At 40.9% G+C, this 17,393-nt stretch overlaps 1 protein-coding gene across 1 annotated transcript in view; it reads left to right on the top strand.

Annotated features, from left to right (window-relative positions):
• HIP1 (huntingtin interacting protein 1) overlaps nt 1–17,393 on the top strand; it is a 158,336-nt gene that overhangs the window by 72,587 nt on the left and 68,356 nt on the right. Inside the window, 5 exon segments of the mRNA XM_089683803.1 lie at nt 280–422; nt 883–939; nt 1,327–1,407; nt 4,302–4,378; nt 13,029–13,090. Of these exon segments, the coding sequence (XP_089539929.1) occupies nt 280–422; nt 883–939; nt 1,327–1,407; nt 4,302–4,378; nt 13,029–13,090 (420 nt within the window).

Raw genomic sequence — 17,393 nt, 5'->3', positions numbered from 1 at the left:
TGTGTGAGACATGTCTGAGGAACCCAGGCAGACAGAGAATGATCAATGGATCAATAATGTTTTAATGCGGTAAAGGAAATTGGGTTGTGGCATCTATTTTTATGTTTGTTACATTGAAACTTTACAAAGAAATTCTGATGTGGACAAAGGAGCAATATCCCAAAGTTAATTGTGTGCAATGCTAATATATTTGTGCTGCATGTTATTTCTAGCAATAGTTGTTATTATTGATAATATGTTTTCTGAAACATATGAGTTGCTTTCTTAACATAAATCCACCTTGTATTTTGGGGACACACCATGAGAAGGGGGCTCAGACTTTTTGGGTAGCTGTGAACCGCCTGCCGCTGTCCAGCAATGCAGTTCTCTGCTGGAAGTTCTGCCACGTTTTTCACAAGCTGCTGCGAGATGGTCACCCCAATGTGAGTATGGGATGCAGTCCACATCTTGTATACTTACCAGATTAAATATCTTTGAATGCCCAAATACATGTCATGCATATCTCCTAGATTGTAAACTCCAAGGATCAGGTCCTCCTATCCCTCTTGTATTGAACTGTATTGTTGCTGTATTGTCTCCCTTTATATTGTAAAGCACTGAGCAAACTGTTGGCGCTATATAAATCCGTATTATAATAATAATAATATGAAAACATTTACTGCATTCTGCCAAAGTCCTATCAGAATTTTTGTGTACCAGTATTAGCTTTCCAACCTCACACCTACTTGAGTTTTCTGCTATTTTAGAGCTATGACTTATGCTTGGAGTAACTTATCTAGAATACAAGCAATTCATGAAACTTTTATCAGAATGTAATTACTCATCAAAGGCTTTAACAAAGTTCCTTTTCTGAGATACGTTTCATGTACTCCCTGTTTTTAGGTTTTGAAGGACTCTCTGCGTTACAAAAATGAGCTCATTGACATGAGCCGGATGTGGGTAAGAGCATTTTGTCTACTAGCTTTATGTCACTTGATACAAATCCACTTTTGTTAAAGTGCCTCTCTTCTTGTTGAGAATCTGTCCTGGTTCTGTAGCAAAGAGCAGGTCCTGTAATTGTTTCACTGTAGATTGGCAGCAGTGCATGAAAGAACAAGACTGTGGGGCTTTCTTTTTTTGTTTGTAAATAGGGTGTCTATTTTTTAAACTGAATAAATTAACAATTAACTTCTTTGAATTACGATAAGATCATCCTCTCAATAGACATTTTCTATTCCAGATCCTGTAACCAATATTGTTTTGTATTTTGTTTGCCAATACCTCCAAGTGTGGTGGACTGAGTTCCCTAAACGTAATCCTAAAGATTGCCATTTGTGTGTATTTTAGGGGCATCTTAGTGATGGGTATGGACAGTTATGTAGCATCTATTTGAAGCTTCTGAACACAAAGATGGATTTCCACACAAAGGTAAGAGTACAAAAACCTGATATTTACTACTGATATCTAGCTTTTTAAAACTGAACTCTGTGAAATCCAGAATAATTTTCTGGTTCAGTCGCATTAATACATTAAAGACTAAGTTCACCTTTTTTCTAACTTCCAGATCCCCTATGTACCAATATACCATTAATGCACCTCTGTTGCAAAAAATAAAAGCTTTCTTTGATTTTAAGAACAAAGCCTTACCTTAGCCCTAGCTGTATATCTTAGAAAGCATCATCAGTTACTGGTATGTAGATTTGGGACAGAGAAACCAGTAAGACACAGGAAGGAATTTACCAGCTGAGCTCATTAGCACACAAATCCTGCACTGACCCACCAAAACATACACCCTCCACCCAACAACTATGTTTGTACGTCATCCCCAGCATCCCTCCACACGTGCATTTGTCTGGGTTCCCCTGCATCCCTCCAGATGGGCCCAAGCTGCATGCTAAATTCTCTGGGCTTGCATGCGTCCCCTGGGTTGGACACCCTTGATGCAGTGCAAGGGTCTTCCTGATTGAATACAGAATGAATGGATAGATGGTGTGTCCTCCTATTATATAGTTTTGGTAAATCTAAAGGAGATTGTACAGAGTTTGTACAATCAGATTGTATAGTGTGGCCATCTGTATGCACTTAAACTTAACTAGTTGCGCTTTCAGTGCCATTAATTGTTCATGGCACCCCAAACACAGAAGCAAACACATTTTGCCTCATGAAAAAAATGGGTGACAAATGCAGCAAAACGCACTGTAAAAACATGCAACTTGCACCATACCAAAATGTACCATGAGTTACTTTGCCACGTGTAGCACAGCCCATTAGAATCAACAGGCTGCCCTATGTGTGTCACTGAAAAAAGGAGCTAAAAAACATGCGTTCCCACTACTGTAGGGCTGAAAGTGAATTTGGTGTGTTTACGTAATAACAATGAGGCTCCATTAACATCTGTGTGTTTCCAGATGCATGGCAAACTGCACAGAAAACACATATTTTGCTTCAGAAACGTGCTGACAACGCACCAAAAAAGGGAAAAAAGGGTGCGGTATGTGAAGATGTGAACAGTGCCTGACAGTTGAGTGTCTCCATCCACTCTCACACCCGTCTGAACAATCCATTCAATATGTATAAAATCATGCCTGCTCTTGCACTATATAGCTGATGTGAGATCTAAAGGAGATGTATAATCAGATTGTAATGTGTATGGTCACCTTATGGTAAGAAGTAGGTGGTGGTAAAGTATTGAGGGAGGTGTGGTCCAGACTGGTAATACACGCCTATCACACCCTTTCCTGTGATGCAAAATCATAGAGAATGATGGGAGCTTACCTACAAGAAGTGTTGCAAACTGAAAGAATTTTTAATACTCATACAGAAACATGGAATTTCAGACTCTTTGAGGACAAGGTATGTGAGAGATAAGAACATTTAGATTGCTGGGTCAGAAATTACATCACAAAAGGATTCTATTATATTATGAAAAGTGAAATTCTGTCCAAAAAGGTGAACTTAGCCTTTAAAGATGGAGATTCTCCCTTGTTCCATTTATACTGTATACTCAATATGATTCCGATTATTCCACTTAGGGTTTTCTTTACCCAACTCAGATCACTGAATTGATATAGGGACCCCGAAGACCCGGTCTAAAAATTGCAGTCCTCATAAAGCCTAAATTGGCAGGTGGCTTGGGTTTTCCAAATTTTGACCCGTACCACAAAGCTGCTCTATTAAATAGAGACTGGTTCTATCAAGAACCCAACAAACCTTTGCGCACTTCCCTGGCTGCCCCCTGCCCAATGTCTCCATCCATCCCCATTAACTTTCTATCCGAAACGCTTATTTCTCTATGAGACAGATATATCATCTCCAGGGGCGGACATACAACTCATGGGGCCCTCGGGCAATAGGGGATGTACTATGGCTCTCATTCTCTTCTGTAAGACCCTCTGGCCATGAGCCTGCTTATTCAGCTGATTGTTTTCAGTATGTATGCCAGTTTTGTACTGTTATCTTGTACATAGCTTGTAATTCTGTATTTTGTCTGTTGTCTTACTTTACCCTCTGCCTTGTACTCTTTTGAAAATGTCTGAATAAAGAGTTATTTGACTTTAAAACTGACCTCAGTGCTAAGTTTTGTAAATATGTGCATACCAACTTTTTTTTTTCTAACTGAAAAGGGATATCTTATTTAGTTTGGTCAGTTTTGTGATCCAGACATTTCTGCTAGACAATCAACAATATTCAATTAAAATGTAATTATAAAAGTGATGTCCCAGCGGACTGGCTGTACTATTTATTATTTACAAATGAAAGCAGATCTTGGGCCTCTCTGTAGACTACACTAGAGCTAAGCAATACAGCCTGGTCTAGGGCACACCCTAACCTCTAATTGGACGTTGAGGAGCAGCAGCAAACTGATGAGGTCATCTGTGTGCTCTTCTTTTCTGTGAGCTTGTTTACATGTGCATTGTGCAGAGCCCTGACTGGCTCAGGGTATTGCCTCTCTCTCTCCCCGTTTGAATTCTGCTTTTATGAAAGACACCAATCTATTACATATTCTATGGCAATCCTAATTATTGAATACTGTGCAATGCATGACAGAAGGGTAAAATCAAGACAGTCAGGAACTTAAACTAATTTTACCTAATGATTTTTTAATGAACATATAATTGGATTAAAAGGTGTTTTTCATATCTCCCAGGAGTTCTGTTTTAATGATCACATTCCTACTTCTTCATGCTTAATTCTCTCTCTCTCTCTCTCTCTCACTTTCTGCTATTTCAAACTCTTCTTTTGTTCTACAGATCTAAATAAAATCTTTAATATAGTTCCTCCTGTGCACAATATTTAACCATTTTTCTGTTTCCCGTGCCTAGAACCCTCGTTTCCCGGGCAACCTACAGATGACTGACAGACAGCTGGATGAGGCTGGAGAGAATGATGTCAATAATTTGTAAGTCCTACCATGAATACATTTGCTTAATATAAAATTTCTTTTGCTCAAACTGTTACTTTGACAAGGCAGATACTAACAATGGTCTGTCAGACATGATCCTCAATCTTTTATTTTTCAAGAGCTAGCTATTAACCCCCAAATACAATTTATTTTATTGCAGTTTACCAAGTCTTATATGTGATGGCTGCATTAGTTTCCTTTTTTATGCTTGTTATCCTTTATTTTCTGGTTATCCTGCCATTTTACATTTTTAATTTCCTTTAGCAGACCAAGTTGTTTAGCATAAGTGGCAGTTTGAGGGTTCAGTCAATCTATTTACCAATGACCAGGATTCTTTCGATGGTCAGTGTTTATTTCATTTTATACAATTTATTACCTAAAAGAAAAAAAAAGAAGCTATTTTTGTAACTGCTTAAAAAGTGTAGCTGGAGTTCAATCGAACCTGCTTGGTGCCGACGGTACACAAATATGCAGCCTCCCAGCGGCTGGGCCTTGATGCCCAGATGCCACATATTTGCATACCCACTGTAAACAAACATGTTGAGAACGCGTGTCATGCGTGCTCCCAGCATATTCACCGGAGCCTCATGGAAAGGTCCCAATTGCTACTTGCGATTGGGAGCTTTCCGATTATGTGACCGCTTTGACAGCCAATCACTGCAGTCACATGACTGTAAACCCCTCCCCGCCTCCTGTTGTCACAAACCCCTTAAAGGACCAGGAGGTGCTGGCTCCAAGGGGTTAATTTTTTAAGCTGGATATACACTAGTAATATTTCTTTTGAAAATCTTTGTTTTCAGAAGTCATAGTGGAGTCAAATCAATGCTTGTTTTTTTACCTCAGCAAAGAAAATTTTAAGGAGCAGGATGGAAAATTTTTCAAACACCCTAGGTGGTTTTTGTTTGAGAATTGACATTCATTCCAAAATTGAATGCTAAAAGCAAGCTTTATTCAAGTTATTAAATGTACTGAGAATTTCTCATATGAACATTTGTGGAAAATCTACTAGTGTATAGCCAACTTTAGTTAAGTCCATGTAAATCTGCTAGTCCATTTAACACTACCTTCTTCCCATACTGATGAGGCTGCTGTTCAAAGGTGTCTCTGTAGCTCCTCCATCCAGATTTGAGGCACCCTAAAACAGGAGGTGTGTTACTGGCTGGATCACCAGGTGAAAATAAAGGACACAAAATCCTAAAACAAAACAAATGCAGCCTCCACATTTAAGGATTGGTAAACTCCAATATAATATTTTTGGGTTTAATAACATTTTTTAATTCTTTTTAATATGGCTATTATGATTTATAGTTGAGTGTTACTTTCCCTGAAGCCAGTGCTCAGTGTTAGCATATAAGCAGAAACATAAGTAAAACAAGCCCTGCATCAGAGCACTTTTTAATAAATTTTTTATTTCAATTAGAAATAAGCCCTCACAAAATAATAATTAGTTGTGTAGCTGAACTGAGCAAGCATTGTCACCCTAGGACAGAAATATATCTGTAGTCTTGCTGGTGTGATTTATTTGAAAGCAGGACATTAAAAAAGATGACATTGATTGATACTTTAGGAACCTGTACAACAACATACTGTGTTTTAGTGCTTGAGTTCAAATACACTTTAAAGAACAGGTCAGTACAAAAATCAGTCAGTGTACATAGAATGGCAAAACAAATTAATACTTTCATTATGTTAGGGTAGTGAACGCCAAACACGTGTACATTTTTCTCCAAGTTGGGGATGAGACAAGCAGGAATCCCAGTTATGGAAAACATAGTTGAAACATGCCTACCAACAGAGCTTAGTCCAACATCAAGTATTCTGACTCAGATTGTTGTGATAGCGATTTATCCCTTGTGAGACCTCTCTGCCTAGCCTGTATAAGCAGATATAATCACTGTGGACAATCCTTATCAGATAGCTTGAACTCACCAATACTGTGTTCATCCAGAAGTTGCTTTATTCTGTACATGTGAAACAGGATACAGCAGAATGAATGGTTTCCAGTATTATGCGGTCAAAAGATGATACTTTCTGTAGCGTACTATGCAGAATACATGTGTCCCTGTTACATGTGGTCTGTTAGCTGCCTCCATGACACAGGAAGTGCTGAACTCAAGAAGAAGGGAGGAGCTTCATATACAAAGGAATTGTGTCATAGATCTCAGGGAGGCAATATAAAACAAATGCATTACCAAATAAGACCACTGGATGGCAGCATTACTAATTATAGAAATGTCCATAGGAAATGGTACAAAAAATAAACTATATGAATTCTCATGTACATTAACATAAATATTAACTGTGTGTAACAGCATATCAAGGCATGTTCCCAACATTACGAAACCTAATTTCTATCATTCAGTTGTTTATGTACAACAGTAGTCTATAAACTGCAGCCCTTGGTCAAGATCTGGCCCTTTGCTTGTCTTTATCCAGCGCTTGGGACACTTTTCCTCCTAATAATGCAATACACTATTCCTCCCACTGACAGCAACAATGGAGTATAATTCCTGTTACTGGCATCAACAAAGGAACACTATTCCTTCCACTGCCACCATCGTTGGGGGAATATTCCTCCCACTGACACCAATGTTGGGGGGAATATTTCTCCCACTGACACCAACAATGGGAGACTGTTCCTCCCACTGACACCAATGATGAGGAACCATTCCTCTCCCTAATGCCAAAGATGCACTTTTTACTCCCACTGACAGGACACCCCGATGTACAGTATATACAGTGAATCAAAGTCAGATTTCTGAAACTGATGTCTCTGTTGTGTAGCTTTTTATTGTTTTAAAGGGGTATATGGATAGCTAAGAAACCAAGGGGTCTAGATTTGCCAGGATTTGCCTTTCTGGTCCTTTGTGGCTTTTTATGGGTTTTCCATCTGGTGGATCTTTTTAATCCTAGAAAACGAATGCATCTTTGGAATGCAGACCTTTGCGGCCCTAATAAGGTCTATTCAAAAAGGAGAAAGGTGTATCATGCAACAAATATGTTGCCAGTATCCTCATAAGAAACACATGCATGAGAGTTAATGTTGTCCTGGTCCTTTATGGCCTTGGTAAGATTCTTCATCTATTGGATCTCTGTAATCCTAGCAAGCCATTTGTTGGGGTTGTGGTATGTTCCACGTTGCAGGGATGCAGGACTTTTAGGCCGTAGGAAGATATATCATAATGAGTTTTATATTTTTTGATAGCTAAAGGTTTTTTGTGCAACAAGTAAGTTGACGATCTCCTCAAAAGAGACACACCCATGATTGTTTTAACTGCAATCTCTACTAAATCCCAAAACTCCCAGCATTCCCAAAAAAATATACAGAAGGTTATAGAATTACTTTTACCTATTGGTGACAGTTAAATTTATTTTGTAATACTACACAGTATACCATTTGCTAGGAATCACCAACATCATACGGTTCTGCTTGTACTGTTCAGGAGGTTAGTCCTGTAAAATTAAAAAAAAAATGAAAAGCTATATTTCTATACAGCTGAGAACACTGCTTGCATTAAGTTTGCCTCCTCAGGGCTATATGGGTTTCCTACAGGTTTTCCTTTTTTTCCATACAGTGCAAAAACTTGCTGCTAAGCGTGTTGTCTTTTTACCAAATTGTCTCTACATTGTGTGTGTCTTCAGGGCACAGGAAAAGAAAAGTGGGCTTGGTAAAGCACTGTGGAAGAATTGTCAGGACTATATACTGGAAACGTGTTTAATGTATAATATAAACACATCTGTAATGCATCCTACTCATTGGATAACACAGTAATTTCTGCATCTTGTGACACCAGATTTTCATTATCCTGAGGTCAGATTACAGAAAAATTGGTTTATATTAAATATAGTACTTGCCTGTACATCTCTATTTGCTGTCTAAAGAGGCCATTTGCTTTGGATCCAAATGAAATGTTTGAATGTCTAAATTAATTAGCTCTGTTCAGTTGAAAGTGGCGTTCATAGTATTGTAATGTACTGAACAGAAAAAAAAACGTCACCTTTTCTCAAAAAATGAAATGCTAATACCATCTGAATGTGACTGATGTGAATGTACAATATATATATGTAAATCGCTGTGTAAATTGATGGTGCTATATAAGAAGCTGTAATAAATAAATATTAAAATAATACATATACCCTCCCCACCCCCCAGGCTGAACTTACCTCCACAATTACCCTTCACTGCCCACACAGGTGGTTCAAGCATCTGGGGATTTAAAAGCCTTGATTTTCTTCCCCTTCTGTCCTTAGAGATGCTGGGATGGATCAGAGCAATTCTGGTTGGTCAGAGTGGTCACTCGACCAATCAGAATTGCTCTGATCCATCCCAGAAGAAGACTGCAGTTTTTAAATCCCCAGATCCCTGGTCTGGCTGCAAAGGCAGTGAAATCTAGTCATCCGCATTGGTAATTACAGTGGGAACAGTAATTTGTAGAGGTTATCTTTCATTTATTATTATTTTATTAAAAATAACAATTATTTCATTTCATTACATTGCATATCCAGATGTGAGGGAAGAGAGAACATCAGGAGAAAAACATAACACATACAGCAAAAATAAATGGACAGGGGGTTTTAACCCTTCTCTACCTTATCCGAAACACAATAAAAGGTTTAAAGGTTTTGGCTTTACATACACTTTAATATGGACATCAGTTTTATACCATCAGGAGAGTGAAGGGTAAGATAAATATAGCCAAATAATCCAAATAGTTTAAAAGCTAAAAAAACCCAAAACTTTAGGCTCTAAAAATGTTTAATTCTCTTTCCTGATGAGTGAGTTTGATTTGCCCATCACTAACTATCTCCTGGCTAGCAGCCTCCATACAATATTCACATTTCTCAGTGTCAGCATTTACTTATATAATCCCCAATGGAATGTGTATGTTATATATACACAGAAGAACTTACCATGCCCTAGTTTTACATTAGGAAATGCTGACTTACAGTGCTGACAGCGAATTGCCTCTTCTTTATCACTATGAGATGAAGCGAGGAAGGAAACCGATTGAACGACATTATGACCTGGAACTGTTATCCATCTTTTTGCATTGAATTCTTTATGTCTGTTCTTCCAGACAAGGCGACCATCATCCATCTCACATCCATTGGTCTGGTTTTTGTAATTCAATGAATTCTATTGATTAAATTATCTTAGCCACTTTATAGTGTACCGAGAAATATAAACCTGTCAGATGTCTGCTTTAACACCTCAGATGTTTATTTATTACTATACTCAGGATGAAATTCTTAGTCAATAATGTGGGAGGTCAGTTAAAGTAGCATGAACAGGGGCTGGTAAATAAAATTTAGTGCAAAATAAAGATATAATGCATAACTAGGGAAATCATTCAAAGGGTCTGACTGTGTAAGGGACCGCCCGGCGACACCACTAGCACTCCACTAATCAGGCGTCCCCAGCGCACGGAGTCTAAGTCCCAGAGTACTTGTTCACCAGGGCCCCTGATGGTGGGGATGGACTTAGAGTACCCCGGGACCAGGTCGTGCTTACTGAGGATACCCGTCAGTGGTAGGGGTGTTCGCCAGGGGCTCCCACGGGAGAGAGCCTGATATGAGGAGGTCTGGAGACCTCGCTGAGAGGGATGGATGGATGGATGGATGGCTGAGCAAGTGCAGAGTCAGGCAAGCCGGGTCGGTAACGGGGAGGACAGTACGGTACAAGGCAGCGGGCAGAGAATAGTCGGGTCACACGCCAGGTCATCAACAGTAGGTCAGATCCAATAGGGGACATACGGAAGAGAGGTCAGGCAAAGCAAGGGTCTGGGCAGGAGAATTCAGCAGTGGTCAGGTACAATCCGGGTCAGCAACTTACAGGTTCAGGTTCAGGATACAGGATGCAGGGCAAGGACAAGACCAGAAGGCACCGAATGACAGCTCAGGGCCGTTTAAATATCGCGCCCTGCGAACTCACGCGCCGCGGCCGGCCCGGACCTAGAGCTCGCATCCCTGCACAGGGCGGCATACTGCGCCTGCACCGGGACCATCGCGGCGGGGATCGAGGGGATCCCTGACAGACTGGTTGTTGCTGATTTTATTTTTGTTTTGGGGGTATTAACTAAGAGCAGCCTAATTCTGTGCAGATCAGTATCTTTAGGTGCCGGGATTTTGGTGCTGTAAAATCTTGGACTGGGACTGTGGTCTCTTGATGCCAATAATCCCAGCACGCAGTGGACAACGTATGCATTTTAGGGGTTGATGTGGTCTTAGGAAGGGTTAATGATAGCGTTTAAGATATGGTCAGCTTAAATGTGGCCATGATTTTTGGAAATCACCCTAAAAAATCATTACAGAGGGTAAAATTTAGGAACAGCCAATAAAACACATTGGAAATCAGAGAGCCTAGTTAACTTATGCCCCGTACACACGATAAGGAAATCGTATGAAAAATTTTGTGGAACCACTGATCGAACGATTTTCTCCTCGTTGATGAGCAGGATGTTTTAACCGATAACGATATTGTGACCAAAAAAATCTGTTGAACAACAGTGAAAAATATTGTTTTGCATACGAATGACTGATTTTCTATGCATTGGTATGACGGTTGTACGAAAACAATCTATCAAGCGCTATCACACATGAGCGAAAACAGAAGATGACTCGGATGTTTATGGCTAAGCAATCTTCGTAAACACGAACGAAAAATCCAAATGTTAAAAGTAGACTGGCCTAATGAGATAATGAAAGCAGAATTATGCATATTATATTGTTATGTATCACTATTTATGTATATAGGTAATGTAATAAACTATATTATACTCATTGCTAATAATTGTTGTGTATATCGTTCATTTTTGCCGGTAGGGCGTGGCTACAAGGTCACATGCACACTGCATCACTTCCACTTGTACGGAAGACGTCAACGCTACGTATTGCCCGACGAACGATTTTTTTTTTCACATTGGTTAATGTGGGCCACGATTTCGACCAACGAACGAACGCCTCTCGGTCGTCGAATGACCGATCGGTCGATTTTCTAATCGTGTATTCCCACCTTAACACTCAGTGGCCATTTTATTAGGTACTCCTATCTAGTAAAAAGACAAATATTTGTTAGAGATTCTGGTCCATGTAGACTTGATACCATTACAGTTTCTGCAAATTTGTTAACCGCACATTAATGCAACAAAATCTACTACCTCAGCCCAAAGGATTAATCAGATTCTGCCTTTGTGTGCATGTGGCAGCAGAAGCTGAGATCCATCAAGCCAAGTAGTGTTTTTCCTCAGTACCCTAATTCATGCATCTTCCTGTTTTAGTTGAAACTCTTGGCCACATCTTTATGAAGCTCTAGCCACGTCATTTGCTGTTTCCTTTTTTTGCATTAATGTGACCACTGATTGTACATGCCTTGTTTGGGCCTCTGTTCCACATATAGTTATTATATGTGTAGCACTACCCCCTTAGGAGTTACTAGAGATTTGGGTTCCCCTATAGTCCTGTACAGCCACGTGTTTCCTTTCAGCCTTGCACTCCAGAAACAGTAAACAGTCCTTGAACTTGTTTTTTTGGATTTTATTAGGGGACTGAAACGTGGATGAGGATGAGTGACATATGGGATGCCAATGGAACTGTTTAACCGAGCACAACTCCTGGAACTATGTACAAGTGCTCAGAAGGGTTTTCTCTTCTTGGAGAGCTAGCCAGTCTCTCCAGGTATAGAAATCCCTGGACAAGGGAATCTAGAGTCTGACTCTTTAAAAAAGCAAATCCAGATGGGGACTAGTTAGATTTACCACCCAAATGTCCTCTCCCCTATTCCCATCTAGAGGGTGTAGAATTACTCACTGTCCCTCTTCTGTAGGCTGCAGTCCTTCTTCTGGGGCAGCTCCTTCCTTAGCTCCACAGATGATCCTTTCTCAGGGAGCCAATGAGGTTAAGCTTTTCTTCTGTCTGCAACTCCCCTTGAGGTAGGCCCCTTCCCTGGCCCTCCTCCGAGACTCCATTCTCCAGTTCCTGCCCTCACATCTTCCACCCAAACTCTCCTGCTGCTGATCAGGCTCAACCACACTTAAGGACTGTCCTGACCCCTTGCCAAGCCTCCTGTTTGGGGATTGGCCAGGATCCCTTGAGAGTGCAGACTTGCTTCTCCTCACCCCCACCCACTGAATTCTAGAGACTTCTCCAAATCTCTACATCAGGTGTAGGTTTTGGAGAGCTGATCAGCAGAGCCTCTCAGCCCTGACCCAAATTTGACCCCTTTGGCTATTCCACCAGGCTGTTACTCAGCCTCTAACTAAAAATATAATCAACTAGCTTCCCCTAGCAAACTAGGAGGGTGCTACATAAGTTATTCATGTTCATCTTTTTTTAGATCTTATTTAAAGTGCCCTTCATCCATGCAGCAGACCCAGCCATCTTATAAAGCTAAATAAAGCAGTTTGTTTTTAGAAGCCATTCCTAATGAATATCTGAATAAATAATGCAAGTATTCAGAAGGGAATTAGCTTCCCTATGTTTGGAAATGCCAAACGTAAAAATGTCACACTGTATGTAACTGACAGGTACACTTACCTTTAAGGTGATGACCATTACAATTTGATGCAACGTAGAACACTCTCTAGTTTGGCTGTGGTGGTGGAAGCTTCTCTGTTTATTAATTTTTCTTTTATGTTTTGATCCTATTCAGTTTTCAACTCACTGTGGAGATATTTGATTACATGGAATGGGAGCTCAATCTGTTTCATGCAGGTAAGTGTCATATTTTCTTTAAAAAATATATCTGTAAAATTTGTTTGACACTTTTTGTGTCACAGCACTGACAACAAGAAGAGAAGAGAGTTGTCAATGTTATAGGATCCATCTTCCTTAGCATCTAATAGTGTGCAATGAAAACAGTCCTTCATTGAATCATTTCCCATTAAAAGTGTATGTTAAGACATGCCTCTTATGTTAGTTTTGGATAGAATGTAGAAGGTTTAGAACATCTGTTGGGTTTTTATTTCTGTCTGCATCTCCACAATGTATTTTCACCCTCACTTCTGGTCATTGTGATCATTGTCTCCAGTACTGAAAAATAATGTGAAGGAGATGTAGGGCCAAAGCTGTTTTGGCGCTACTTGTCCTATGGATCACAGGAGTGCATTTCATTTTACACTCCTGTGACCCATTTTCAACCGAAAGTGGGCTAAAACCTAGTACACGTTAAGTTTTTTTATGTTCAGCTCAGAAAAATAATCAGGTCTCTGTACTAACTATTATTATTATTATTATACAGTATTTATAAAGCGCCAATAGTTCGCTCAGTGCTGTACATTACAAAGGGGGACAGAACATGTGACAGAACAATACCAATACAATGTGATACACGAGGGGTTCGAGGGCCCTGCTCTTTCGAGCTTACAATCTAGGAGGAAGGGGGTGGTGGCACAGGAGGAGATAGCTGTGGGGGATGGAGTGGTAGGAAGAGTGGAGGAGGTCGGCAAGTTAGCAGGGGGTGGGGTAGGCTTCCCTGAAGAGATGGGTTTTCAGGGTGCGCCTAAAGGAGAGGAGAGTAGGTGATAATCTGATGGGTTGGGGCAGGGAGTTCCAGAGGATGGGTGACACCCTGGAGAAGTCCTGGAGGCGGGCATGGGAGGAGGAGACCAGGGAACTAGAGAGAAGGAGGTCTTGTGAGGAGCGGAGTGTGCGTGCTGGGCGGTACTTGGATATTAGGTCAGTGATGTAGTTCGGGGCAGTATGGTGGACAGCTTTGTACGTCAGCGTTAGGATTTTGAATTTGATCCGTTGCGCAATCGGAAGCCAGTGGAGGGATTGGCAGAGGGGGGTGGCGGAGACAGAGCGGTTGGAAAGGTGAATGAGTCTGGCAGCCGTATTCAGGATCGACTGAAGCGGGGATAGCCAGCGGCGAGGCAGGCCAGTGAGGAGGGAGTTGCAGTAGTCGAGTCGTGATATGATGAGGGAGTGGATGAGCTGTTTAGTGGTTTCTGGGGTTAGGAACGTGCAGATTTTGGCGATGTTGCGGAGGTGGAGTCTGCACGAGTTTGTTAAAGATTGGACTTGGGGCTGGAAGGATAGGTTGGAGTCCAGAATGACACCCAGTACTCTGGCCTGCAGGGCGGGTTTGATGGTAGCGTTGTTGGATGTGACGGAGAAATCAATGGGGGGCGGTGTCCGGGCTGGGGGGAAGACAAGAAACTCGGTTTTGGAGAGGTTCAATTTAAGGAAGTGGAGCGACATCCAGTCTGATATGTCGCTCAGTAGGTGTGTGATTCGGGCTGAGACCAAGGGGGTGAGGTGGGGGGTTGAGAGATAGATTTGTGTGTCGTCGGCATAGAGGTGGTAGTTGAAGCCGTGAGAGTGTATGAGTTGGCCAAGGGAGGAGGTATTAGTGGAGAAGAGAAGGGGCCCAAGGACAGAGCCTTGAGGGACCCCAACAGAGAGGGGGAGTGAGGGGGAGGTGGTAGCATTATAGGTAACGCTGAAGGAGCGTTGTGACAGGTAGGATGAGAGCCAGGAGAGAGCAGAATCTCTGAGGCCGAGGGAGTGTAGTTTTTTGAGGAGGAGGGGGTGGTCGACTGTGTCGAAGGCCGCAGTGCAGCAATGTTAGTACAGCATAGTACTGCTCTCCTGTGTCCTGATAGGGGGGCCCCTGACACCCCCTCCTTTCCTTGCCAGAACACACTTGTCAGCACTTGCAGCTATTTTACATCTACAGTAAGTAGTTTGGCAACATGCACATTACCACAGTGCACATTACATGCATTGTCTTCTTGCGTTGCCATTCATTTTGAAAAGCACCCCAATGCAATAAGGCAATGCACGTGTTGCAACACATGGCAATGCACCATAGTATGTTGCAGTGCGGCAAAAGATTTTTCTGCATCGGACTGCCTTAATGCAATGTGACACAATGCACACTAATGCAAGTACATTTATGCACTGCATAAATATATATTGTGTTTCCCCAACTTCCCCATAATAAACCATGCGCTGAAGTGCAGTGCATTTTGAACATTTTAACCTGTCCATTTTTTCTGTGTTTTAGTGTCTTTGTCAGTGACTGTTAACATCATCTACTCCAAATTTTTATTATGTCAAAACACGTCAATGCACAAAGGAAATGCACAATGACACAAGACAACGCACCTGCATAACACTAAAAAAAAAACTTTCAGCTCTTTGCAACAAAAAGCCCATTGTAGTTCTCTTAATAAACAGAAAGCTATAGCTGTGATAGTGGGAATTAGCTCAGTGGGAAAAGACACATTTTCCTTTCCAGGGCATAGTCTAGTGGAAGGTGTCACTTAATGAATTCGTAAGAAGCAAGGGTCCAGTTTGCATTTGGCCTTGAATATTATAATATTTAGTTAACAGACCTTAACTCTTTTGTGACCAGAGGTCATTAATGCATTGATACAGCCATATTTAGCAGCATTAATATAGAAACATAGGGTGCAAATCAAAAAGTAATATCTACAGCTTTATGAATTGTAGTAAAATACCTCTTAGCGTTTTTTCAAAAAATGTTTTGTAATTCGGTAAAAAGAAATGCTATTAAAATACTGCATGAGCTATTGTATGAAGTGGTGTGGTATTTTAGTAGTTAAAGCGAGTGGCATTTTAACGCCTAACAGTCTGTGAATAACTGGTTGTTAAGGAGCTCATCTGCTGTCAGCTGGATTCCCCCTTCCAGTAGAATGTAAGGAAAAGAATTGCTGGTATTAAAAAAACAGCATGGAGGTCCTTTCAAATTCCCCTACCAGACCTGAAAGGGCCTAGTATGGATGGGAGAAGAGACCCCACGCTGTTTTTAAACATTTTTTTTTAATGCTGGCAATTCTTTTGTTTACATTCTGCTGTCAAATAGATGAGTCATGATTGTTAAGGACATGGCATCCACCTACTTCACTAATGACCTACTAACTGCTAAAACCAATGGCCATTACTCCATACTCAAACTCTTAGACCTTTCCTCTACATTTGACACAGTCGACCAACCACATCTCCTCTGTAAACTCCAATCCCTTGGTCTCCATGACTAGTCTTTCCTGGTTCTCCTCTTACTTATCTCAGTGCACTTTCAGCGTCACATACAACACCAACTCTTTCATTCCTCTTCCTCTTTCTGTTGGGGTACCTCAAGGCTCAGTCCTTAGGACCCTCTTTTTTTCCTTTCTACACCTCTTCCCTGAGCCATCTGACAACCTCCCATGACTTCCAATACCACCTCTGTGCTGATGACACCCAGATCTATCTCTCTACTCCTTAGCTCACATCCTCAATCTCTTCACGTATCTACAGAGCGACATATCAGTATGCATGTCACACCACTTCCTCCAACTCACTCTTTCTAAAACTGAGCTTGTTTTAGAAGGAGGATATTTCCTCCTTCCTCACTCATGATCCCCTACTCATGACTTTACCATTAAGATCAACAGCACAATAATTGGTCCCTACCCCTAGGTGTAATCCTAGACTCTGATCTCTCCTTCAGGCCCCACATACAATCACTGGCTAAATCACTTCCACCAGATCATCCCCTCCAGCTATCACCTTTGGTACCCCCTCCCCATTCCTTTAGATTGTAAGCTTCATGAGCAGGGCCTTCCTATTCCTTCTGCATTGAACTGTATTGTAATTGTACTGTTCCCCTTTAAATTGTAAAGCAGCATGTAAACTGTTAGTGCTATATAAATCCCATACATTATTATTATTAATAATAATAATAATAATAATAAGCAGAAAAAAATGGTTAATCAAGTCTGCAATATATATATATATATATATATATATATATACTATATTTCCAAAAGTATCATTGATATAAAAAAAAAATTGGATTCAGGTGTTCCAATCACCTCCATGGCCACAGGTGTATAAAATCAAGCACCTAGGCATGCAGACTGCCTCTTCAAACATTTGTGAAAAAATGGGTCGCTCTCAGGAGTGAATTCAGGCGTGGTACTGTGATAAGTTGTCACCTGTGCAATAAGTCTATCCATGAAATTTCCTTGCTGCTAAATTTTCCACGGTCAACTGTGGCAATAAAACA

Source organism: Staurois parvus, unplaced genomic scaffold (genome assembly GCF_062004578.1).
Source record: "Staurois parvus isolate SC_StPar_1 unplaced genomic scaffold, SC_StPar_1.0 ptg000321l, whole genome shotgun sequence".
NCBI lineage: Eukaryota > Metazoa > Chordata > Amphibia > Anura > Ranidae > Staurois > Staurois parvus.
Note: the sequence above shows the minus strand (reverse complement) of the source record. Positions and strands in the feature narration are given on the sequence as shown.